The sequence below is a fragment of the Phalacrocorax aristotelis genome, chromosome 7 (assembly GCF_949628215.1).
Source record: "Phalacrocorax aristotelis chromosome 7, bGulAri2.1, whole genome shotgun sequence".
Taxonomy (NCBI): domain Eukaryota; kingdom Metazoa; phylum Chordata; class Aves; order Suliformes; family Phalacrocoracidae; genus Phalacrocorax; species Phalacrocorax aristotelis.
Window position 1 is genome coordinate 1,967,868 of NC_134282.1, and position 25,321 is coordinate 1,993,188.

General features: G+C 46.2%; 1 protein-coding gene across 5 annotated transcripts in view; it reads right to left on the minus strand.

Moving 5' to 3' along the window:
- Positions 1–25,321, minus strand: part of KCNMB2 (potassium calcium-activated channel subfamily M regulatory beta subunit 2) — a 151,272-nt gene that overhangs the window by 15,784 nt on the left and 110,167 nt on the right. For 4 of the 5 annotated variants that reach the window (XM_075098437.1, XM_075098438.1, XM_075098440.1 and 1 more), the window contains one exon: positions 321–431. The exons of the other annotated variant lie outside the window; for it this stretch is intronic. In XM_075098437.1, coding sequence (XP_074954538.1) covers positions 321–431 — 111 coding nt within the window. The remainder of the gene's footprint in view (positions 1–320; positions 432–25,321) is intronic. 5 annotated transcript variants of the gene reach the window in all.

Consider the following 25,321-nt stretch of genomic DNA (forward strand, 5'->3'; position numbering starts at 1 on the left):
TTACCGTGTTTTTAAAAGTGTGATGTCTGTGTGCTGACCTCAGAGTCACGGCGTGCTGCTGATGACCTGAGGGCAAGGAAGACTTTGGCCATGGGTCTGGCATAGTCTCTCCAACTCTGTTTTTTGCCATGTTAACCCTGGCACTCATCGGCTGGTCCTGTTGTTTTTGGAGCAATAGCCGGGGCCAGGGGTGAGAGGCAAGTTGGGCACACCGTTTGCATCCCTCCTACTTCTCCAGTGCCACTGCTGAAGAGAAGCTACAGGCCGCGCTCCTAAAGATTCAAAACCCATAAGAGACAATCAGCATAGATGCTGTTTACCTTTTCTCATCATGTCTGTAAGATGTAGAGCTCCGGCCACTGGTCCAAATAAACATTTTAGAGGGTTGCCCAGTGTTGGCTTTGCTCGCTGTAGTGGGATGATGGAAGGACCTGTGGGAAGAGGCGTAATTTTTGTCACTGCCCATCCACCGAGGCACACCACGTTATAACCAGCGTGCCAAATCCCCTGCGGCCATGCCCAGTGTGCTCTGAAGATGGACCATTTGTTAACTCAAGGTGGGATGTAAAATAATGGGGATGAAAGCTCACTGTGTGGGAACAAAGGATAAATCTCATTAGCCCCACTGGCAAAATGCGATCCTGTCTAATCAGGCTTAGCTACGCTCCACACTGCAAAGGATTTGCACCATGGACAAGAAATCACCAGTAGTTTAAGAAAAGGTAATAGCTGCATCCAATGTTCTTATGGCAGTATTCTGGAGGTAGAAAGCGGCTCTCGTTTAAGGACACCCACGTTCATTGCAGCCTGTTAGCTGTACGGCAGCTCTCAGCGCCACGAGGCTCTCAAGGAAGGCATCTGAACGAGGCACAAGTATGAGACATAAATGCAGCATTTTGTGGAAGTGTAACTGACGTGACAAAGGTGCCTTTTCCCATAGAGAAATTACTGTCCCAAAGCCATTTGACCAGACCAGTTAGATTTCTGCCCAGGGACTTTGTTTCACAGTAGAGTATGAGACCTACTGCCTGCTCTCAGCGTCTTCTGAAGAGGGGAAAAGTCTGAGGGGTCTCATTTTAAGGACTGAATTTGAACTCTGAATTTGAGTTAGATCTCATAAAATCATAAATATAGAGTTGAAAGGATCTTGAGTGTTGCTGCTCTCTTGCCCTGATTCAAGACACATTCACTATGTTATTCGTAGCAGGTTTTGGTTATCCTGGATCAACTGAATGCGAACAACCAGCTTTCCAGATGGTAACTTCATTGCCAGGCTGGAAGCATAGGCTGTGTTGGCCCTGCTAGTGGGGCTACAGCTCCCTTCGTAGCTCCTCCTAATCTGCTCCTGGTTTTAGTGAGGCTTAGTTAAAATATCAACCTCTCAGAACAGGGTGCTTCTTGGTGAGGGCTGTATTTCACATTATTTTACGGCACAGCACTTTGTCCTTTTACTGCACTCAGAGAAAGGCTTCAGGAAAAAAAAGAAATATTCCAGATACCAAATACTTCAAAATACTAAAGGTTTTCATGAACTGGGGACCATTCTTTAGCTCACTGAAAAATAAACCTGGCTGTTGATGCTGTCAGCAGAGAAGGCAAATGAATTCCTCACTGCTCCTTGCCTGAAAAAGTCTGTAATGTCACTATCTACATAATTACGTAAAGGGATAATTTCAATATTTGCATAGTGGTGAACCTGAGAGAATACTTAAATCCTGTAGAGGTGGCTGCAGGGGAAGGCTGATGTGGACGGGAGCCAAAATCCATCCATAGGCAGACAGGCTGATGGGTGCCAAGTGACCAGCCTCTCCTGGAGTCAGCCCTGAGCCCCTCCACGGGGTCTGTGTGCAGACCCCAGCCAAACTCACCAACTGGCCAAACTGGTGACCCTGCCACCTCCTCCTTGCTGGGATCCTGCTGCTCCCTGTTGCTGCAATGCTCAGAGACGCTGCCTCGGGACTGGCGCTTGCAGGCAGGGACAAAGTTTTTATGTTGCATTCATGTGCAGCAAATTGGGCAGGAAGGTGGCCCAAAAGAAGGGGGGCAGAAGGAGAGGAATCTCCCCCAGCCCTTTCCCTGACTCTGTGGTCATTGCTGCGGCTGTGAGAGTCCCAAACCAGTCTTATCTTTCCTTAAAACCGCTGTAGTTAAGTATTGGGAAATAAGCAATAAGAGGAGGCACTTCCTCCCTGAAATAAGTACAGTTTAGAAGGTGAAATAGCATCTACCAGAATCTAATCAATATAGCCACTTACTAAGAAGTGGTTGTATAGTGATCACAGCCTGGAATTTGGGTCGCAGGGCCTTGGGTTTAATCCTCACTCTGGTATGTAAGATTGCACCTGCACTACCCGAGACAGCACAACAGCGACTGCCAAGCCTGCGCCGAACGAGCTGGTGTTTCTGTACCGAGCAATGCAGGAGGGCTCAGAGCAACTATCCAAGGGCTCGGAGGCCACATTGGATGTTGGACTGAGACCTGTCCCAGGCTGAGCCCTGAATGATTGAAAATAAAATATTATACATATAATTTTTTTTTCCACTGCACCCTTTAGGACGTCACGGGTGAGTTGCATGGCAGGAAAGCCTGTCTGGCTGTCCTGCCACAGCCTGAGTGGTCCCAGAGCCATCAGGAGATGGTGGTGAATGCTATTAGAGAGTCTGTTCTTAATTAAGGAAAACTTGGGCACACATTAAAGGTGATCAGCAGCTTCTGCCGCCTGTCTGAGTCAACAGGGACACCTGGGCAGGACTGCCTGAGCAGGGAGGCAGGTTGACAAGCTCCAGAGCAAATTGCAGGAGCACCCCTGGTGTGGGAGCCGGGGTGAGAGGGCTCTGTTCCACCGAGGGGACGCCAGGGGAAGAAAAGGGGTGTTTCTCTTCCCACTAAAGTCAGAGTGATTTCAGATTCCCGTATAGTGCCAGTGTCCTGGAGCAGTCCACATGTGATGCTGCCTGCTCCATTCGTTGGGCAATCCAAGCTAACCATCACTATTTAACACAGAATTACACGCCTAATTTTGTGTAAAATTGTTACACTGACGACATTGCAGCAAAGGTCAGATGTAAGTGACTAAAGTCCCTGTTTCCTTTAGGTGGGGGTTAGCTGTAAGGTGAGAGCTTTTTGCAGGACAGGATCAACACAAACTCCTCAAGACCCACCTTTGAAGGCCTTCAGAGGACTTGTAACTTGCAATGGTTACAACCTACAGGACCATGTTCTGCTCCACCAGATCAGTTAGCAAACTTCCATGCCATTCTCCTCCCCTGAGTTAATCCCAAGGCAGGACTGTGAACCCTGTTCCTTCCCTGTTCCCTCTCTGTTTTCTGAGAAAACAAGTAGCATTACTTTTTTTTTTTTTTTTTTTTCCCCGTTGCCTCTCTGAGTCAGCTGCTGGCAACGTATTTTTATCATGCAACAAGTAATCAGCCTGTGAAACTCATTACTGCAGGATGTCAGCCTGGCATTTAGAGTGGATTGTGCTATTGCTCGAACAGGCCGAACACCTGAAGTCATAACAATACCTGTCAAAAAAACAGTTTAGAAGAGGTGCTTCAAGCTGCTTTTGGGCTATCAGGAGTCTGTGGGGGATATTCCTATAGGACAGGCTACCAGCAAACTGCTCTGCTTGATGGGACTTTTGCTGTGTGCTCTTAGTCAGGAGACTAGGCTGGACCCCGGGCTTTGCTCGACTTTGCTCGAACATCCCTGTCTCCATTATTTACCTAGTGTGGCATCAACACAGTTGTCTCTTGGCACGGTTGCCACAGGGACAGGCAAGGAGGCCATGCTTTGGTTTTTACAAAACACGTCTTGTTCTTGGCATTCGGGTCAATTCTGAATAAATGCGCAATGTTTAAGAGAGAATTGCAGAGCGGAGAGTATACAATCGCCTGTGCATACATGTACGCTGGCCAAGGAGCAACCGCAAGGGCCCGCGATGCTGCCACAGCGGGTCTCCCCGGCACTCACCCACTCCTCCCATCTTCACCCGTTCTCATCCTTCTCTTGAACATTGTCCTCTGGTGAATGTTATGGACCTCACCAGAAAACCTGACAAGACGAAGACTTGAGATAGTTCTTATAAGATTAGAACTACTCTGCCCGATTCTAAGGAGTACCAAGTCCACCCAACAGCAACCACCAGAGAGAGGGCTGCAGTGTGAAGAAAACAGGCTGGGGCAGCATTTGCTTCAAATTGCTCAAAAAAAGATGTAATTCTGAGGGTGAATCTCAGAATCCTTAGCAGGTGCCTTGATTATATTATGTATATATTGTACATACATATACACACACACACACATCTATGTACATATTTATTTTTACCCTGCGCTGGCCGCTTTCCTTCCTCACGCTTCAGTTTATGTCACAATTTATATGAAAAGTCCCTTACCTCGAGGTCACCACATCTGTGAACAGAGGGATATTGTGGACCACGTTTTTAGATGGAGAGCTAGGTTTTATATGTGTGTTTATTTGTAATTGCCTCTGTCTATGTTTATGTTAATCACAGGGTTTCTGAGACCTTGGAGAACCTTTTACATCACCAAACTAATGAGCTTTGTTTCCCTTATGGCATTTTATTTCCCGGGAAATGTGGCCACTGTAAAAAGAGAAGCACTTGCATTAATTTTGCCTCATAGAAGACACCCTGAGTCATCAAAAGCCAACAAAAGCTAAGCATTCACGTAAAGACATAATCACTGACCTCTTAAGCTTTGTCTGAGTACACCCCCATCCCGCACTGTCCATGCTGCTGAGGGCTCTGGGTGCTTCATCCCAACATTTCCCAGCCAGAGGATTCATTTGGACCCCGAGGCAGTTCCCTGTGAGCCCTGAAGTTTTCCTGCTAGTCCACCCTTTAGCCACACCACAGAGGTCAGTGCCAGTGCCTGAACAGACAGGGTGGCTGCTCTTGAGTGATGGGAGATATTTGGTCTCTTTCACAGGTGGAGAGACTTTTTTTGGGGTGGTCCCACCCACCATCGCCCTCGGAAAAGGCAGAGGCTGGAACTGTCATCAAAGGCAGCCCGTAAGGGGATGGTTGTTCACTTTGAGGTGATTTTACTGAATATGGACAGTTAGACTTCATGCCCCGATAGGTCTTACCCACATCTGTGTCTGATGATAGTATGTTTTCCTATGGCTTTGCTAAGCCAGAAAACAGGGAGAAGTATTGTGTGATAAAGGACGGGAGATAAATAAAATGGCCTCTTAAATTTCTGATGTAAAACGTAGCCTGGCTGCTGGGTAGCCTGGCATTCAGGTGCCTTAGTGCGTGGGAGTTTCCCAGGCGGAGTGGTGGAGGTAAGTACTAAATCAGGATGCTCCTGTCTGATTCAGGAGGTGACCCAGGGATGTTTTTTAGTCCTGGTATTAAAAGAATGTAAGAGCTGGACCCAGGACTAAAACCAGTGCCTGGAATTTGTGACTCCTAGGTATGGTCCATGGCAACATGAAGGGCAGATGGAAGCAGAGCTACACCAGGGAGAAACCCAATGGGGTAGTAAAAACTGAGCAGGCGACTGCCTGGGGTATCTGTGCGAGACCTGCTGTGGCCGTGGCCGTGGTGCAACACCGCATGTACCAAGGGAGGTTTCACACATTAGCACTGAAGATGCAAACCAGAAACCAGGTGAACCCCCAGCTGGCAATGCCCCTGTTCTGACACAATTCGGAGGGCAGTGTTTCTTGTGTAACAAAAATCCCTGCTTTCTCTGCACGGCTCCATCTGAGCACAGTATCTGCTTGCCCTAATCCCGCTTGTCTGCAGCCACAACCGAACAGCAAGCATGGACCAAGAAGAACAGCAATAAGCTAACTCATAAAAGAAATGCATCTGCATTAGTAGAAGACAGTTACCACTTAGCGAACGTTTAACGCTCTGGCAGCAGCAACACTAAATTGTGAAGCAGCAACAGCAACATCAACTGTATTTTTGCCTCATGACTGGACTTTGCTGTACCGCAAGCTAATGGGCACAGTGCAGGACAGAGCGACATAAATAACTGCTCTCGCTGAAGCATCTCGGGAGCTCCGGCTGTACTAACTGACTAATCCAACTGGTAGATGACCTTGAATTTGGGGTTCCTCATTACAGCAAAGAAAAAATAGACAATGGGCAGCTGGTGTTAATGTACTGACAAGGGTTTAGGAAGCCTGATGGCTAATGATGCTTCATTAATGAATTCAACTCTATTTCTGGCCCTCTCCTAAATATCCCCAGAGCTCAGAGCTGAGCTCTCCATCTAGTTTTTGAGTTGAATGGTACTGTGGTAGAGGCATGTCTGGGACACTCCATGTCCAAAGGAGGAGAAGAACGGGACAGCCAGTAACAACTGAAGCCACCACATAGGGATGCAGCTTAGCTGTGTGTGAAACACAGAAGCATTTGGTTACGTTTTCAAAGGCAAAATTTCTTTTACCTTCAAATCGTACCTTACCATTGTTGATTTCCTCTCCTCAGTATATACAGGAGTAAGAGATATTCAGAAAGGCTGAGGTATCTGTACCTCTTTGCTACATGACAACATGCAATATGTACACACTTCAAAACCAAATATTCCAAAGTAAACTCTAAATCTTCCAGGTTTCCATCTCATGATGATTTTTTTCATCTAGTGCTGGCTGTTTTGAAAAAACTTTTCAAGCCTTGCCATTTAGTGATGCCTGTTATCCCTAGGCTTCCCCTTTGCCAAGAACTACCTGCCTAGTATGAGTCTAAGTAGCCCACATGGCATGGCTAGTGACTTTATAGTCTTTATTCTTCCTAATCTTTTTAATTTTAACTTCCTTCTCCACTTTTTCTTTTCCTTTTATTTTTGTTTCCCCCAATGCCTCTTCCTATACATTGCTATCCCCGTGACGACTTGTTTCACTCACCCTGGCTGCACTGTGTTAGTCTTGATTATCCTGATTTACCTGATCAAAACAGCAACTTTTTGAAGAAATTCCTGTCTCCCCAGGTCAGCTACCAAGGAGGGAGCTACCACCTGTCATCACAAGCAAAAGAGTCCCAACTTCTCTTCTTTGGCAACCTTCTGGCCACCTCGGAGCAGTCTGACACTACGGCCTCAGCTCCCTCACCTGCACAAGGGATGTGTTAGTGCCATCACTGTTCCTGGCAGAGGGCATTTTCAGGCCACATCCAGGTAGCAGAGCACCTAGTGAAGAGCCAGCCTGTATCACCATCCTCATGTTTTGGTGCGGGTGAGTTTGCAATCCAAGCACGAGGCAATGCCTCTCTTGGCACGTTGCGGTCACCGGGGATGAACGTTTGTGAGGAACAGCTGAGGATAATTGTCACCTTTGCCTGTCAGGACTCTGCAAACATTTTTAGCTTTCCATGCTGAATCTGAATTTACATAGCAAGTGACACATTGGACAAGCACTATACTCATCATCTTGGCTGCTCTCTGGCATCAGAGAAGGGCACAATCTGCATGTAAAATGGGCTGGCTTTGGGAGGGGACAAGCGCTGGGTCACCCCCCTGCAACATGCCCCAGTCAATTGAGCCAAGAGAGTTTTATGGGGAGATCTACCCTGCCAAGGACCAGGTAGCATTACACTGATGAGGAAGGATCGTGGGGGTGAGAATGCAGCTGTGAAAGTGCTGCGCTATTTCACTTGATGCTTTCCTTTAAATCTTAGCACACTTCTCTGTGATTGCAGGGGGATATATCACCTTAGGTGCTGCAATGTACCAGGAGAGCTATATGGCCCTGGGGCAGGCTGGCTGGCAGTGAAGATGTTCTGTGTCCTGTGATCATGCCATGATAAACCCAGTGGGAAATGGAGGGAGGGTGAGAGAAAGAAGACAAAGTGGAGGCTCACTGCTGCATTGCTCCTCCACTCCCAGGGCTGGGAGGTGTTTCCAGCTCTAGCTCCATGCTGAAGTCGGTCTCTTTGATGGTCATCAAGAAGGAATGACCTTCTCCCCAGCTGAGATTTTGTGGGTATCCACTTGACCAGATCTTAGAAGACGCTCTTTTGGATACTAAAAGGGCTATTTTTAAGAATATTTGGTTGCACAGTGGGAGCTGGACACCTCTGACTATGCTGAAGTGAAGTGGCTTTTGACACGACTCGTATGTCCCTGCACCACTGTCATCTCGGGGACCTGGGATTTACACCCAAACTGTGAAGCAACAGGGTGTTGGCACTGCCTTTTTACAGGTGATGAACAGAGGCACAGAGGCTGCTAAGACTTGGCCAAAGTCTCCCAGGAAGTCTGCGGTTGATGTAGTGGAGAAAACAGCCTAAAAAATGGTGGACAACCACTTTCCAACCAGCAAGGGAGGAGAGCCAAGACACATGCAGATTCCCATGTCAGGGAGCAAAGACAGAGCCTTGCTTTGGGGAAGCGCCAAGTCCCATCCATGGGGACATCCCCTCCAGCCTCAGCTTTACGCCCTCTCAGAGAAGACCTGCTCTGAGAAGTACACGGCTTTTAAAAATCCCTGAAGAGACCGTTTCATTTCAGGAAAGCAGTGCTAAAACCCTGAAGGTGCGTTCGCGGGTGGGAGCACAGGGAGGGGAAGAGTGGGGTGCTGCTAGGGACAGGCAGCCCTTAGGGAAGCCACTGAGAAGCAGCAGATCACACAAGCAACGTGGCTGGGGAGAGAGGTGAGGACTGAGAAAGATAAACAGACGCAGAGCAACACCCAGAGGAAAAGCACAAACAGCCAGGGCAGATACAGCAGGAGTGGTTTTTCTCCCACCTAATTCCTTGAGCGGGTCAATCATCTTTTATCTCCTTTAAGTCAGGCCCATGCCATGGAGAGCACCAGCTGGAACAAAGCAAAGGCAGAGGCGAGCAAAAACTACTGCCCAGCAGGAAGTGAATGCTCTGGCACTATTTATTTTTGAGTCCACATTTGGATTAGCTGTAAAAAGCTGTGTGGATAAGCAAGCAGGCAATTACAGCTGGGACGTGCTGCTCATGAATGGAAACAGCTCCAATCTGCTCAGGACATATTGAAATTCTAATTCAGTTAGATTCCTTTAGTTACAGCGCTCATCACAGACACTAAAAGAGATGGGATCAAAAAATAAATACAATTCTTATGTTGCCTTTGGTGTGCCTTCTCTGCTCCACTTTCCCCCCTCCCCTCCCCAGTGTTAGCTGTTGTTTGACTTTATTTTCTGTGGCAAAATACAGTAGTCTGCATTTAGTCCGCTTGTTAATTTTTACAAGAATCTAGCAAACTGCAGTTGGCCGACCGCGTGCGCTGCTAACGAGCAGGCAGTCAGCATGCACGCTAGGCCACCGCTGGGGTTTCACGTGTCACATCTTACTAAAGACCATTACCCGGAGATGTCTGTTAACACTGCAGAAGGGCAGGTGTGAGACGGAGGCACAGAGCAAGAGGGTGATTCGCACAAGCTCTTCACTGGCTTCGTTCCTGGTTCGGAGCAGTGCTCAAGGCCACCAGCCTGCACTGCTGGAGGATCTCTGAATGCAGAGGGATGTCTACAGACAGGTTGTGAATAGTACTGACCACATCAGCTCAGAAACCTGTTTGTGACAGACACTGGGCAGAAATTACTTGTCTCCCTCGAAACTAAGAAAAGGGCTTGTTGGGCAAAGGAAGCTATAATACCTCCATACTAGGGTATTGAGGCAGGGAGCTGTGAAATAAACACCTCTGTGGCAAAAGCAGACACCCAGCTTGGATCTCTTGAGCATCTTTCCTCTTTGTCTCATTACAAAAGGGTGAATCTTGCAGCATAAACACTCTGTGGTGGCTCCTCATCCTGTCAGGACACAAACTTCACCATCTGGAGCCCTCTTAGTTGAATATGATCAACTGTTGCGTCAAATCTACAAAACAGAATTTTATGCCCAAGTGCTGTAGAAAAAGCACCAGAATTATTTTTTTCCTGCAGATATTTCATGTAATTTTCACAGACTTGAATACTTTAAGTGTCCTTATTTTTTAAAAATGTAATTCTGTAGAGGCAGCCACCTATTGGCTCTTGAGTCTAAGTTGTGTGCTACAGTACGGCTACATCTCCGTGGACCGCTGAACTCACACGTGTGCTCTCTGGGGCTTCCTGGTTGCTTTGCCTACTGGTATCTCCCAGTTGCATATTAGGGACAGAAACCTACGGCCTGAATGGAAAACCAATGCAAAATCCTAATTTCTACTGAGAAGGTGCCTGTGCCAGAGAACAATTTCCAGTGTAAGATGAAGGAAGGGTTTCTAACGGATTCATTTGTAGTTAGAACAAAGATCAAATCCAGCCTGATGAGCAAGACTGGGAGAAAGTGAGAAATTAAGTGGGTTGCATTAAGGCAGAGCATTAGAAAGACAGGGAACACAACATAAAAGATAATAGTGATGTGCACACACAAGAGAGAGCAGGAACGGCTGCATATTGCACAAAGGTAGTAACGAAGTCTACAGAAGTAGTGGGAAATCTGGCGGAGTCAATGAGTCAAATGACTATGGAGACAGGGCTGATGAGCCGGGCTTAGCACAGTGCTGCACCAGTCTATTAGGTCAAAATCAGTGTAAGCAGTAAATCACCTGCTTTGTGGATGAGTTCAGTGCGTGATGCGCTGGGTAGTACAGATGCAGATTTAGCTTCCTTAGAAAACCAATAGCTTGAGAGCTCATGAATCTCTTTATAAATGTGTTCTTGTAATATACTTTTTAGCATAAACACAATTTTTCTTAAGAGTCAGGAGAAAAGATAATGAGAAAGAACAAAAGCAAAGTCACTGTAAGAAAGAACAGCGTAGATATGCCCTCTACCCAGTTTTGAACCAACAAAGAGAACAAAATCTCTGCAGTCCTCTGAGGCCAGCAGCACACTCCGAACAGCGAAGGGGCCATGTCCATGAAACAAAACCCCAATGTATTTGTTGTGGTTTAGCCCCAGTCGGTGACCAAGCACCCCACAGCCGCCCGGTCCCCCTTCCCCCCACCCCCGGTGGGATGGGGGACAGAATCAGAAGAGCAAACGTAAGAAATCTTGTGGGTTGAGATAAGAACAATTTGATAATTGAAATATTGTAATAATAATAATATTGATGATGATGTAAAGGAAAGGAAAACAATGAGAGAGAGAGAGAAAACCCAGGAAAAACAAATTATGCAACTGCTCACCAACCGCCAACTGACTCCCAGCCCGTCCCCGAGCAGCGATTGCTGCCCCCCGGCCAACTCCCCCCAGTTTATATACTGAGCATGACATCATGTGGCATGGAATATCCCTTTGGCCAGTCGGGGTCAGCTGTCCCGGCTGTGCCCCCTCCCCTTCCAGCTCCTTGTGCCCCTGGCAGAGCATGGGGAGCGGGAAGTGTCCTTGACTACTGTATACACTATTTAGCAACAACTAAACCATCAGCGTGTTATCAACATTATTCTCATCCTAAATTGAAAATGCAGCACGGGACCAGCTACTAGGAAGAAAATGAACTCTATTCCAGCCAAATCCAGGACAGTATTTTGGTCTCATAACTGGTCTAGAAACGAAAACAATGGTAGGAACAGGCACAGACGCTTCTATTCCTCCGATGGAATCCATATTAATTACAACAAACGTCCAGCTTCGAACAATGTCACTGCAGTGCTATTACTGTTGAAGTGTATTGAGTTTCCAAGGAGGTGAATGTCTTTTTCTCTCCCTAATCATGATTACTTGGCTTAGTACTTGGGCTAAGCTTTCATTTAACCAAGATAAATGGATATTTCCAAAACCAGCGAGTTAACACTATGCATCACATTATTACTTTCTTCTCAGATTTCTTGCCTCGCGTGCTGTTTTATTCAGCTGCTAAACACAAATAACAATAAGAATAGGAAGGAGGAGCTGCGCAGGATGCCATATGGATTAAAGATCAAAAAAAATAAATCAATCTCGTTTTGACCCATTACTTTATCCTATTCTGTGCTAGCATTTTCCCTCAATCAACATAACAACATTATTTTGTCCTCTAATTTCCCTTTCTGGAAACACGAGTGCCCACACCACATTTTCGCAGACACCACCAGCCTATCTGACTAATATTTTGTTACTTTCTATTCGGAATCCCTATTTATCATTTAAGCTTATGTGCCAATACTGTAAGTTAACATTCAGAAGAGCAGATGGGGAATTAGAGGCAAAACTTCTGTCAGTGATAACGGGACTTCCACGCTTCATTTCCCCCGGGGCACAGCGAATATCTTCCTTTCAACAGTGCTGGGAAAAACTGCCTTAAGGAACAGGTGGCAGCAAAACTGTGCGCTGGCAACACTGAAGCTGTCAGGATGCAGGGATGGATTTTTGGTTGCTGTGCCATTTGCGGGAAGTTATTTTGTAGTAGCTCCTGGAAGATACCCATCTCAGTACAGAAGTTCAAGTGCAAAATAGCCAGCAAGAATTGCTTTTCTAGCAAAGTCAGAGAGAGGTCTGGTGGCGAACACCTCCTCCTACACAGGCGGGTTCACCTGGCCACGTTGCTGCCCCGCGGCTTGGCTTTTAATGACCAGGGCAGGCTGTGGATCCAGGAGAGGTCCTAACTTCAGGTCCCTAAACTCTGCAAATGGCGTTATTTCAGCGGCCATCCCACTCCGCACTCTTCTGTCCCTCTGGGGACCAACGCTGGCAACATGACTTCACATGGTGGGAAGCTGTTCATCTGCTATAGGCACAAAACCCCTCACCAAGGAGTGACACTCAGACAAAAGTCCGTCTGTCCTGGGGATGCTCCCCAGCTGGAGATCCCCATGGCACCTCACTGGGACCCATCATCCCTGTGTTCTCGTGGCTTTGCTCCGGGCCTCAGGCTGCGCTGCCGATACCAGCCCGCTGCCACTCCGCAGTTGCTGAATGACAGGATCGATCAGGATCAAGGCAAAATTCAGTGTCCTAACACACCAAATGCCACACGGGAGATTAAAAGCAGCTTCTGGCTCCTAAAACGTGCAGTAAAGACATGCTGGAGGCCTGCCCAGAGAGCAGGAGCTTGCCCCCGCTCTCAAGTGCCACACAGATGGGGCTTGTCCAAATAATTACCACCAGATACAGGCTGAACCATCTTCTCTGGCCCTTTTCTATAAGGTGTCCATCATTTGGCCAGCCTCCAGCCACCTTCTCCCCAACAACAAAAGGCTTTTGCTAAGCACTTAATACTGCTATTAATGAAACAAGAAAATAGACGTTGACAGTCAGGACACGTGGGTTATGTCGGTGTTCTCTACTTTTTAGAGCAGTTTAACAAACGCTTGTTAATTTTCACCTTTTTTTATGCTTTTATGAAAGCTCTTCCTGCCTCTGCCTCTCCTAATGCTCCCTGAGCCCCAGTAATCATGTGAATTACATTCAAATCAAAATGCAGAAAAGTTGTGTTTTCACATTGACCTTGAAATCTTGAAGGCCATTTCCACCTCCCATGGGACATCATTGAGGAGGCTGCTAACATAAGTTTAACCAAAAATGTCTTTCCTATGTAGATGTTCTCCAGATCCTGTCCTGCAGCTAAAAACTGGCATCTGAATTCTTCAATTTATTTAGATCAATTTAAGGAAATCTACCTGTGGGAAAACTTGTTAAGGTACCAGCTAACACCAGGCAGGAGACTTGAGCTGGCCCTGTTGTTAACACTTGTGTGCCTCTTGCTGTAATACAGTGTAGTAGGTAAATAAAAGCTGGTAGTTTTCCTCCTAACGCGTTCAGGAGGCCTTTCTCCCATATTAATTTAATAGTAGTAATTAAATTACAGAAAATATTATCAGAGGCTGCTGTAATATTGACGGCATTTTTATTTCATAGGGTGTAAAACGTAACTTTCACTCCCACGTGCTCTTCTTCCTTACACTGGAAATGCTGCCATCAATTCCCCAGCTCAGCTTTTTTTTTCCCTTTTAAAGCTAACGTACTAGCTTAATGAAGTCTATAATTTCAATGTTCTTTGATACGTGCTTCAGAAGAGACTGGGTACTTGATTCTCTTCTTATTTACATCAGCGAGGTCAGGAGCCGAATGCAGAAGCAAGTGGAGGGGTGGAGCAATGCCACAGAACCTCTCAGCACCAGAGCAAAGGCATTTCTTCAGTTTGCTGTGGTCCCTTGGGAGATCCTAACGGCTGGACTGACGTTGGGTGTAATGTAAGAAATAGCCTCATTAAAACACCAGGAGGTTCAGTATCCGAATATAATCCCTGCTGAAAGAATGCTCAAAAACTGAATTTTGACCTTCAAGCAAGCCAAAAAAGAGATTTTTTCCATATCTGTAAAGATTTAACAAATGATGTGGAACACTTTGTCCAATAGTAAGTAGCTTTTTGATTTCTTCATACTGTTTGTATTTATTTTTACCTTTTGTCACAATGGAAATTCAAGTACAATATTCAATCAAAGTCAAGCATTCTATCACCTTTCCACTCAAATTCCTGAGTCAGATGCTTGAAATGTAACACCAGCAGCACTGTGAGTAGTGGGTGTACAAGTACATGGAAAATCAACCTTTTGCACTATAGTCCAAGGAAGTGCCTTTTCTTTTTTGTTTATCCTGGTGGAGCATTTGCTATCAGAACACGCTGCCATCAAAAGGGATCTGCTATTGGTGTCTTACAGCTGTAGGAAAATGCTCCTGCCGGAGTATTCCAGTTGCGCTCCCCAGTCAGACCAGTTCGCTGCTGCAAAGTTCGGAGCTTGTGGCGCATTTACCAGCTGGGAATTGGCAATTTGCTTCCTCTCAGGTGCAGAGAAAGGCAATGGTTGTTTAATCTGAAAGGTGGAAAGCTGGCGTGGACCAAGAGTGACTGCCACCCTGTGCCTTTCCAGCTTAAATTTATGCTCCCAGGAATTTTGCTTTTGCACCTTGAGAGCTCTCCCTCCCTCTGCTGCTGCTAGAGCAGCCGTGCTTTCGGCAGTCAGCTCCTTCTGGGGCTTTCTAGTCCCAGGCTTGGCCTGATGCGAAGGTGACTGTTCGGTGACAGAAGATACTCACCCAGCCTATTGCCACGGTCAGTCCTACCACGGGACACCAACACTAGGGTTAAGGTGGTGGGAGAGGAAGGGCTGCCTAGGAGACAGCACACCCAGTTCTGTTTCTGCAGGTTTTGATGAGCAAAATGGATTGCTGTGGGATATGCAAGTACTAGGCATTGGCCACTGAACAAAGATATCCACCTGTGGGTTCTTACTCCATGCACCCCGCAGTAAATACAAACCCGTCCACTGACCTGGAAAGTCAGGTTGGCTCCAGGAGTGGCCTGGCCCTCCTTCCTGCTCGTCTCTTGAAAAGCATCACCCCAAGCACTTAGCAGCACTTGGAAGCGCAGCAGCAGTTGCAATAAGTAACCAACTGTATTTCCTAAGCGTCTGTATTTTCACTTTTATGGAAAACATGGAGCTGCTCTAGGAGTACTTAATTTGGGAGCTGTAACTCAACTGGAGTGAAAAGCAGCACTGGAAGACTACCCATGGATTTCAGCAGATCAGATCCCCCGTAGTTAAACTAAATGCCATCAGACTGTACAAGGCTGCTGATTTCAGGTTTGCTAATTTGTAAAACAGTGTGAAGAAGATGTTGCAGTTGTGAGTGGAGCAGCTGAATTATGGGTACTTAGGCAGCACTGTAGGGATATGAATTCTGTTTATTGCACAAACCTTCCTCTACAATTAATAGAAACAGTAACATTTCCTTGCCCTGTTTTCATTAATTCAGACTGATAGCTTTGGAAGATCAGAATGGATTAGGAAACACATTTTGGAAGAAGAGGAGAGAACCAGAGGACTCTCTTGGCTTTTCAGCATCACTCCAGATCTCCTCCTTCAATGTGCAAGGAGCAAAATTACTAGCAATGCTCTGTGTGTAACAGACCATCTGTCACCATAATTGTAGCTTTATTTTAGTTTTCCCTGCTTCTGGGAGAACAGATCCAAACTTTCCTAGCTGCCTGCCGGAACGGAACATTATGAAATGTATTTTAAAACCTTGAGAAACAACCACAGTCAGTCCAAAGCCTGCTTAAACCCCAGCAGCTAACACCAGTGCCAGCACCTCCTAAGAAAAACTGGCTCCGGGGTTTACCTAGGTAAACCCGACAAGATGCCAACGATCTGAACAGCCACCTCTCCTTTAGCAGGAGTTTTATAGGCCTTTCCCCCTCTCTTAGGAGGTGTAAACATATCAAGGTTTAAAATTGCGCTTTATTTATCTCAGTGGTATGGTATGATATTGTTCCCACTGAAGCTCTGGTGATACTTTATCATGGCAGAGGGGAGGGCACGGCATGAAGCAGAGCTGATGCATGAGCCAGCGTAGCCGCAGCTGGTGACAACCAAAATATGGCACAGGCTTCAGTCTGGGGGTTATTTTATTATTTTGGATGCTTCGGGGACTGGAAGAAAGGGGTGTCCAGAAATGTGCATGAAAACCAGAGAGCTACCCGAAGGGCTTTTCACCTCTCCTGGCGGAAAGCTTTGCCTCCCCCTGCCCCGTCCCTCTTGGGATTACCTACAGGAATAGGTATGTCAGAGGGGACTTATTTTCCCAATGATTAACTGAAAAAAAATATTAATCTTAATAGCTTTCTAACATGAAGTACGTGCAGACCACTGAACCACTCTAAGGAGGGCCTTTTATTGTTATGACTCCTTAGCCAAATGTAATGCAATTAAATGATTGGGTTTCATTACGTATATTGACATGGTGTCAGTGACAATTTCCATTCTCCCTATTATTTCTATAAATGAAGTCATCTGCCATAATTAGAAAATATGAACGTGCTAAGACCTCCATTAATTCTTCCCTATATTAATCTAAGAGCTGGGCAGATGTTTATTAATACCTTGTTACACTGTGTTCATCAGCTGTTACCAAGAATAGAAAGGCTGGGACCAGATTTCATGCTGAAGGTTAAATAAGAGCAGATCTGGCTAAATCACAGAACAAATCTTGGATTCCGGTTAACTTTTTGGCAATATCTTTGGTTTTATCAGAATGCTTTTTAAATTTCTAACCTCTCCCTCTTTTTCCTCCCCTCGGTGTGCTTCGGACCACATATGAAACTCAGCAGGGTTCCCCTCCTGGAGCAGCAGTGAGTTCAGCCGTCCTTTAGCCACATCCTGATGTCTGTTTTGATTTCAGCAGAGCTGAATTACATCAGCCTGTGACCTGCCCTCTGCTTCTCCCTCCTGGAAGGTATTTAAACGCAGCGGTGCCAGGCGAGAGCCCAGGTCCACCCCATTCGGTGCTGGGATGGATGCGAGGAACAGCAGGTATGGATGGACCCGCACCAAGCCGCAATGGGTGCTGCGACCAGCCCGTGGGACCTCCCGCTCCCTCCTGGCATCTTGTGGTTGGCAGGTTTCAGAGCTGGTCTAACCTCTGTCCTAAGTCATCTCCCATTGTCACCTTCACGGGGTCTTCTGCCAAAAAGCTCCATAATTTACTTATGTTTTCTGTGAAGGTACATTTTTTCCTGTTTCTTTTGAATCTTGTGCTCAATAATCTGAGGTTGCTTCCTGATCTTCTCCTTTCCTACTTGCCTGGCGTTTTCTGTCTCTTCTCACTCTCTGCTCTTCCTCACCACCACCTGGACCTGTTCTCTTGGCACTTACTGTCTGGGTTTGGTGCCCATCAGGGCACCTCCGCTGACTTCAGCAATGCTGCAGTGACTTGTACCAGCAAAGCAATGGTCCTGTGACCTCTGCAGTCACGGCGGATGCTTGGCACTGCCTGTGCCTATGTGGCTGCATCAAGGAGCTCTGAGGTTCAGGCTGGTGCCAAACTCCTGCTCGCACACGTTCCAGGTGTGCTCAGGCTGCCTACGGGGAGAGGAGGTGCTTGATTGCTGGGATGAGCCAACTAAAGTACAAACAGTGCTGATTCACATCAGATGTTCACAGAAACAGCGCATAAGATATATTTTTACTGTGTTGGGACTATAATGGAGCCTATTTCCTTATTTTAGGAAAAGTTTAAATCTTGCTGGCTAAACCTGATCAACTTCTGAAGGACTTGGCCTTCCAGGCTAAAACAATTTTTTTGCATCTGATAATTTTGTAATTTTTTGCAGTCTCAACATTTTCATGGACACTGAAGTGGATGAGATGAAATTGTACGTATCTTGTGACCTTTCCTCAGAATACTGGGCTGCTGCCGTTCCTCATTTAAAGCCAAGCAAAGGATGGCTGTTCACAACTGGGATTCACTTCTTAGGGTAAGATGTAATGCAGTGGAGCGGATGACGCAGTGCTAGGTCTGAACCTGCCTTTATATTTTCATCTGGGCCACACCTGAAATAAAACTAGAACATGTTGTGAGTTGTCCAGGGCTGGAGCTGGCCTTTCTTTACTCCTGTACCCAGCACTGAGCAGCTGGGGCTCCTGGTCTTCATCAGGCCTTGAAAAAGGATTTAAATAATATTTTCAAGATAGGTTGTCTTCACTACAGTGTAGGATAGGCATGACCCAAAGCCTACCGTACTGTTATCAGCCTAAATCCTGAACTGATGGCTGATATGTACTTTGAAAGACTGGTGGTGGCGGAGGCACAGGCGCATCCCACCCCATCCCAGGGCAGATGAAAAATGGCTCAGTAAATCCAACAAGCAGGGTTCATGTCAAAACTTCTCTTGACTTCAGACAAGAACATGGATGCTAAATTAGACTGCCCAACCACAGAAAACATATATATGCAGATACCTGTGCTGTTCCTGTACTCTTCCCTGGGTTGAGTTCAGTAACAGTGCTCAGATCTTGCTCTGTACAAAGTCATTTTAAATTAATATATTAAAAAAAAATTTAAAAAATCCAGTGTTGCTTCCACCACTTTCTAGCCTTTGCCCATCTCCTTTGAGCTGGGTGCTGCTTGTCTGTTGTCTTGTCTGCCACCTCTAAAATTACCTGCTTACTTTTTGTGTTCTCTTTCCCTTTCTCAGAATTGCCTTTGCAGAAATGCACATAAACAGCTATTCTTCAGGTCAGCATTTCAATTTGTTTTAAATTGTACATTTCTATTTCCTGGGTCCTTACTTGTTTACTATTGTTTATATTGAATCTTTTTTTCTCAATGTTTGCATTGATTCCGATAACTCTGATAGGTGCTTATCTGTATAAATAGATCAATAGCTTTTGGACTGTGCTTTCTGAAGCAATGGACTGAGGGGCTTGCTTTGAACGTGAAAGCTTCTGTACTGAATTTATTAATACAGCAAGCTATTGCAAATGTACGATCCATAAAATTACTTCAATCCCACATTAAGTAAGTGGATTTTGTACCTTTTCTTTCTGGCCAGTTGTATTTAAGCAGCTGCTCCTCCTTTTTTCCATTACAGACACCCTCAGTTCATCAGGGACTGATGTCTCGATGACACTCTTTCCAGCTAATTGCTGGTCGCAGCAGAGAAGGGTGTGTGGATCATCCTTGGCTCCTCCAAGGGACTAATCATAAGGGAGGATCTAACAGGAATCAATCTCCCACATCAAATGAAAGATGCTCCCTTCTCTTAAATGGCAGTAAAACAAACCCTCCTCTAATCTGATCTGCATTAAAATCAGGCACAAGCTAAGACTTTCATTTCTATTTCTAGCTTACTCAAGGGAAGACCTCTTTGCACTGTCTTCCTCCAAGCCAATTTTGGGCTAAGTGAAAAAATGTAGTTCCACAAAATCTCTGTGTGAAGCCACCAGGAACGCAGCAAGATAATAGTGTAGCAAGATAAGGGGGATTAAGATTACCTCTGGGCTTTTTAAGAAATAAGGGGTGAAAAAGTTAATGGAACACTCAACTGGGAGACATTGCTGGGACCTGCAAAAAGTGATAGACCAAGATATCTGGGTGCACAGCAGTTGTGTTATGTGAAATACCGTTGCATGGCAACCTTTTCCCTACACATTGAAGCCTGCAGGATTCCACGTGGATTATGGCATGGAGCTGTTAGGAGCTATGGATAATGATGCTGATCATCTCCAGCTGATGTGTGCAATAAAGAAGTAGCTGAAGGACAATGAGCTGGCCGGCAGTGACATGAGAAATACAATGGCTGGCAATGCGACGGCATAATCGTTGCAAGATGGGCGGCATGTCTCTTGTTGGCTGTTCATGGGTCTCTCGGAGGATGAGCCTAGGATTCTTGTCTGGGGTCTGCCTATTGATTACACCTCATTTAAGAAGGTCTGATGTTTGCATCCCACCCACTTGTGATTTTTCTTGGCCAGTTGGGTTCTTGTTTAGCGCAGCAAATGGCTCTGGCGCAAACACAGCGGTGCCTGCAAGAGCAGCGCACATGGAGAACGTGCTTGTATTGTTGTGGAAATTAGACGTTACTTTAATCGCTGTGGTGAGTTTGAGTGAAATATTCTCTAGATACAATAACAGCCACCGACAATCCAAAACCAACAGAGGCCTGATCCAGCTTGTATTGGAGCTGATGAAGTATTTCTATTGGACACAGGTGCCAGGGACCCGAAACCTGTCCCGAGCGGGCCGGCAGGACAGGTTTCACCACCACAGCTCAGTCACCGCGGCAACCCAGCGGGCCGGGCCGGCACCGGGGCCGCCCGGCGAGCCCTGCCCGGCGGCGGCGCGCGTGTCCCGCGGCCGCTGGAGCTCGTGCCCTCCGCGCGTGCGCCGGGCCCAGCGCCGGCTGACGGGGCCCGGACCCTCTAGAACTTTCCCGCGCCCTCCGGTGGCGGTACTGGGCATGCGCGGCACCGCCGGGCGGGAGGCGGGGGAGGGAAACCAGCCACTGACTGTGCAAGAGGGCAACGCTGTAAAAAGGGGGAGCCGGCGAGGACCATGAGGAGTGCGTTGGAATATCCTCCTTGTTGCAGGATTTGAAGATACATTGGATGCGTGGACTGCGCTGACCAACTGGACAGTAGGATGGAACGGACTGACTGCATGGACAGCCGCAGATCTGTGGTGGTAGCTATTGCAAGAGTCTTGTGTTTGCTTGCTCTCTCTTTCCCCCCTCCCCTTTCCTCCCTGTTTTTTTTTCCTCTCTTTCTCTGCTTTTCTCATGTGTATTTATTGTTGGCCAATAGTCTTAATTGGCCAAGAGTCTTAATTCTGTTCCTGAGAATGTAAAAGGAACCTGGTCGCGATAGCACATTGGAGTCAGTCAGAGGTTAAGCCCAGCTGCCCCCGGCCTCCCAGAGGTACCCGAGGCTGGTTGGAAAGCCAGGGGGTTTAACCTCTGCCAAACTGCTCAACCCAGCCGCGGATCGTGTCACTGGGCCTCAGCCTCAGAAGGTGTACTTTAGATTGAATGTCTCTGCTTTTGCAGAGGTCTTATTAGATTTGCAGAGTTGGTATTAGATTTGCTCAGTGGTTTGAGAACATTACTATTCTGTAAAATTACTTTTCCAGTTCATAATATATTCTTTTCTACAGGGGTTTTTCTTTCTTAAGTCCTTTTTACCTGTTTGCCTTCAGCTGGTTAGGGAATTAATTCTCACTTTGTCATGAACTACTACCTACCATTATCTTGCAGGATTAAACAGCTCTCATCCACCTCTCAGATGAGTGCTCTATATGCTAAACTTTATTGTTCTTTGGGCAGGGTGTCCCTTTTTCACTGGTGGAAGCAAAACAAGACCCTCGTGAATTATGAGGAAACCTAAATCAAGACAGGTTCTTGATCCCAAGCTCTTCCAGGACCAGGCTCAGCACTAACTTCTGGGGAAGCCCTCCTCATACCTGAACATCTTTTATCACAACATACAGATACACTTTGTAAGCCCATTCCTAATGAAACAGATCTCCAAGATCCAAACTGTATTACATTATTTGTAGTATTTACTCCTGTAATACCAGCAGCAAGCTAAGTGCTTTGAAGGGATGTTGGAAGACAAAGTCCCTGCCTAATGAGCTTAATATTCATATTTTATTCAAAATAAAAAATATCCATACCTCGAGGCTGTAAGATACTGGATTAAAAAGGCTTTTCTCCTTAAATTAGCTTACAGAAATACAACCCCCTGCAGGGAGCGGAGGAGACAGCTGCGGAGGGAAGGGAGCCAGCACTACGGAGTACAAAGCGACTTTCAGCTGCCTCATCCAGAGATGCACTTTCAGCCTCAGCCTGGGGTCCTTAAGGACACTTTTATCCCTGGGAGCCCAGCTGGGATTAGAGAGGGTCATATCCGCTGGGCGGCGTTCCCCACGCAGAAGGAGACCCAGCCCAGCTCCACCTGGGATGGGGGGACCGGGGGTGGTGTAATGGGAAGTTAGCCTTTGGATCTGCCTGTTCAAATGGCAGCCCTTGCTATCGGAACAAAATCGGATCTTTCTTCCTTTTTGTCAGAAGTCAGGAGTGTATAACGCACAGTTTCTCAGTTCTGGTTGCACTATTCCCAGTATTTTGCCACAGTACAATTATTTGCTGTTTCTATGTGCAGCACGTCAGTGTCAACATTCTTTATAAAAAGGTATTAAATTATTTAAACCAAAGGAATTTATCTTTTGGAAAAGGTTGTATTTCTGCATCAGGTAGACTAGAGGTTCAGTGGAAGTAGGATAGTTTTGCCCCAATGGACAACAGCGAGGGAGAAACGGAGCACAGCGCTCAGGAAGGGAACAGTGAGCGCGCCTAGCAGGATTTTGAGGAGAAGGTGGCAAACCACCAGTTACCTGTTGACGGTTAAGAAGCAAAGCTGACGAGTTTTGAAGCTGTAAGTTCCATTGCAGAATTTTGATGTGCTTCCACATGAGTGATATTAGGTAAGATATTGTAAACACAGTACTGGAAAATTAGGGTTAGCAAATGAGTAAATTAAACTGCAACTTGGGCAAAGGGATTTGAAGGTAGACATAAGCACTTCAGTCTTTTTTTTTTTTTTTTTCTAATAGTCTGTGAATTCTTACTGGATTTGAAATTGTCTCCATTACAGACGCTAGAGATTTTGCAAGGAAATCTGCTGGGGTTATAGAAGAACGGTAACAGAACAACAACAGAAGAGGCGTAGGTTGAAAGTGATGCAGTTTTGACTTAATGATCTCTCTCTTGTGAAATGCTTGTCACAGACGAAATTTCTGGGCTTCATTCCTGGCCACAACACAATGACAAAACCACTTAACGCAAACCTCACTGAGCCACTCCTGCTTCTTAAGAAAATGTCTGTTACATGGCCAAACCCCACATCTGTCTTTGCAGGGTTAATTATTTCTGAAACCCAAGTGAGACACAAATAAAGCTGCACTGATAGATGCAGGACGTAAATAACGCTGACCATTAGCTGCACAGTGGGGAGATCACCCAAAGGCGGCAGGCGGAGGAGGTGGATCTGCGGTGGACCCTGGGGTACGCCAGCATGCCCAAGCACCTGCACCGGAGCGCCCTGCCAAGCACGCTAAGCTGAATCCACTTCCGAACAATGGTACTTTGATTAACACAGGAGACGGGATGCTGTGCAAACCGGCCTCGCGCTGATGCTGAAATGAAACAGGCAGCTCAAATATGAGAAATGGAAAAAGCAATAAGCATTAGCAAAAGAAAACAGCAGCTTGTGTGTCGCCCCAATGACTTTGCCAGTATATTGTCTATTGTCTTTTTCCATGAAGATCTGAAAGATCTGACGTTTTTATATTGGTTCTCAAGGAACACTGCAAGAATATTAGAGATAGAGGAACAGAGATGCAGAGCAGTCCTCCGATAGCTTACCACGATAGTACCTAACAAGGCAAAATTACATCCAAGGCTTCCCTTTCCAATTTGTGAGGTGAGATCATGCTGATTGTATCAGCAAGGTCATTTTAGCACCCATGCTTAATCCAAACTCTAGTCTGATATTTGTTTAGGAGATTTGAGTAATCTCTTTAAGAGAATTAACAAGTGCTGGAGTCCTAAGGAACAATCTTTTCTCAGCCCTGTCTGGAGCAGAAGGATTTGAGGTCAAAGCTAGGTGAAGGGTTTTTTAAGGCAGTCTGGAAACAAAATCTCTTTAGAGCCAGTCAGATTATGGAGAATGGAAGCACAAAACCTGCAACTGATTTTAGGTTGGTTTTTTGGTTCAGTCGTTTGGCTGCTCTGGAGGCGACCCATGACACGCTGCATGATGCTGCAGTACTGATAACACGATATGCAGAGGGGCTCGCTCCGACGGGTTTCCTCTCTGAGCCAAGTACACCTGCAGTCAGTAGCCAAAGAACACGCGAATGTTTTGCTGCCTCTTCCACCGTCACTGCGTGCTGCCTCTTGGCCCTTCGTGACGCAACGCTGGCCCTGGAGCTGTGTGATGGGAACTAATTCCTATTTAAGGGAGCAGATGGGAAAATTCAGTGAAACAGTCACTGAAGGTGAAGTGCCAAGCTGTTCAATCCTTAGTAAGTCTTAGTTCAGGAATCAGTCATCTTTTCTTACAAATAATTAGATAATCAGTGGACATAAAGTCAAATATTCACTTGAGGTTCTTGGGATAAATGTTGGGAAGGGCTTTGAGGAACTGGCTTTGAATCCTTGTATGCAAAGCTATTCTGTGTGTTCTGATTGTCAGATGGATCTAAAATAAACCATTTCTACATGTTCTTGTCTGAGAATGTGTGGCTGACATCACATAAGATTAGCCCTTCTCTTGCAGATCTGTCCAAGAAAATAATGAAAAACCCACAAAAGCAGCATTCTCACAAGACTTCTATCATGTCAGGCAGAATGGTCACCTAGCAGCTCGTGGCATTGTTGTACTGTTAACCCTTACACCCTTTTGCTTCCCAAAAGGCTGATGAATTTTTATCTAGATCCAGGAACAAAGAACAACATCTTGGCCTGCGGAGGTGGATGCTGCGGATGCTCATCTCAGGCACCCCGCCATTTCAGAGCTGGCAGCAACAGATAAATTTATCAGTCATGTGAGCCAAGGTTCACCAGGTGGAAGCACATCCCACTTAGAGGTAACGTTGGACTATTGCAGCTTCAAGAGAAGAGGTAGGTTTAGGTATTAAAGTTCCCAAGTTTTGGACTAAAAGATTTGAAATATAACTGGGAGTCCTGAGGCCAAATACCCTAAACTTAAGAGCACATAATGCAGCAGCTACAGCTGGAAGGGGGACTAAAACTCACCTAGCCAAATTTTACAGTGAAGTTTGCTATCCAAGCCATAAGAAGGTTGTTAGCTCTACGAAGCTGATAAATTGCAACAGAAGTGGGAAGAGGACACTGCGACTGCCCAGCCTTCGGGCTCAGAGGGTGCTAAAAAGCCCGACTGTAATGCAGGTCATACATGTCTCCTTTAAGATGAATGATGAGGACTTGCTGCAAGGCAGCCTGCCTGAAGGAAACAGTCAGATGTGTATTAAAGGGCCCATGCAAGTGTGGTCCACAAAACCACTGCTTAAAGTCAGAAGAGATGGTGAGCCAGCCAAGCGGGCCCATTGGG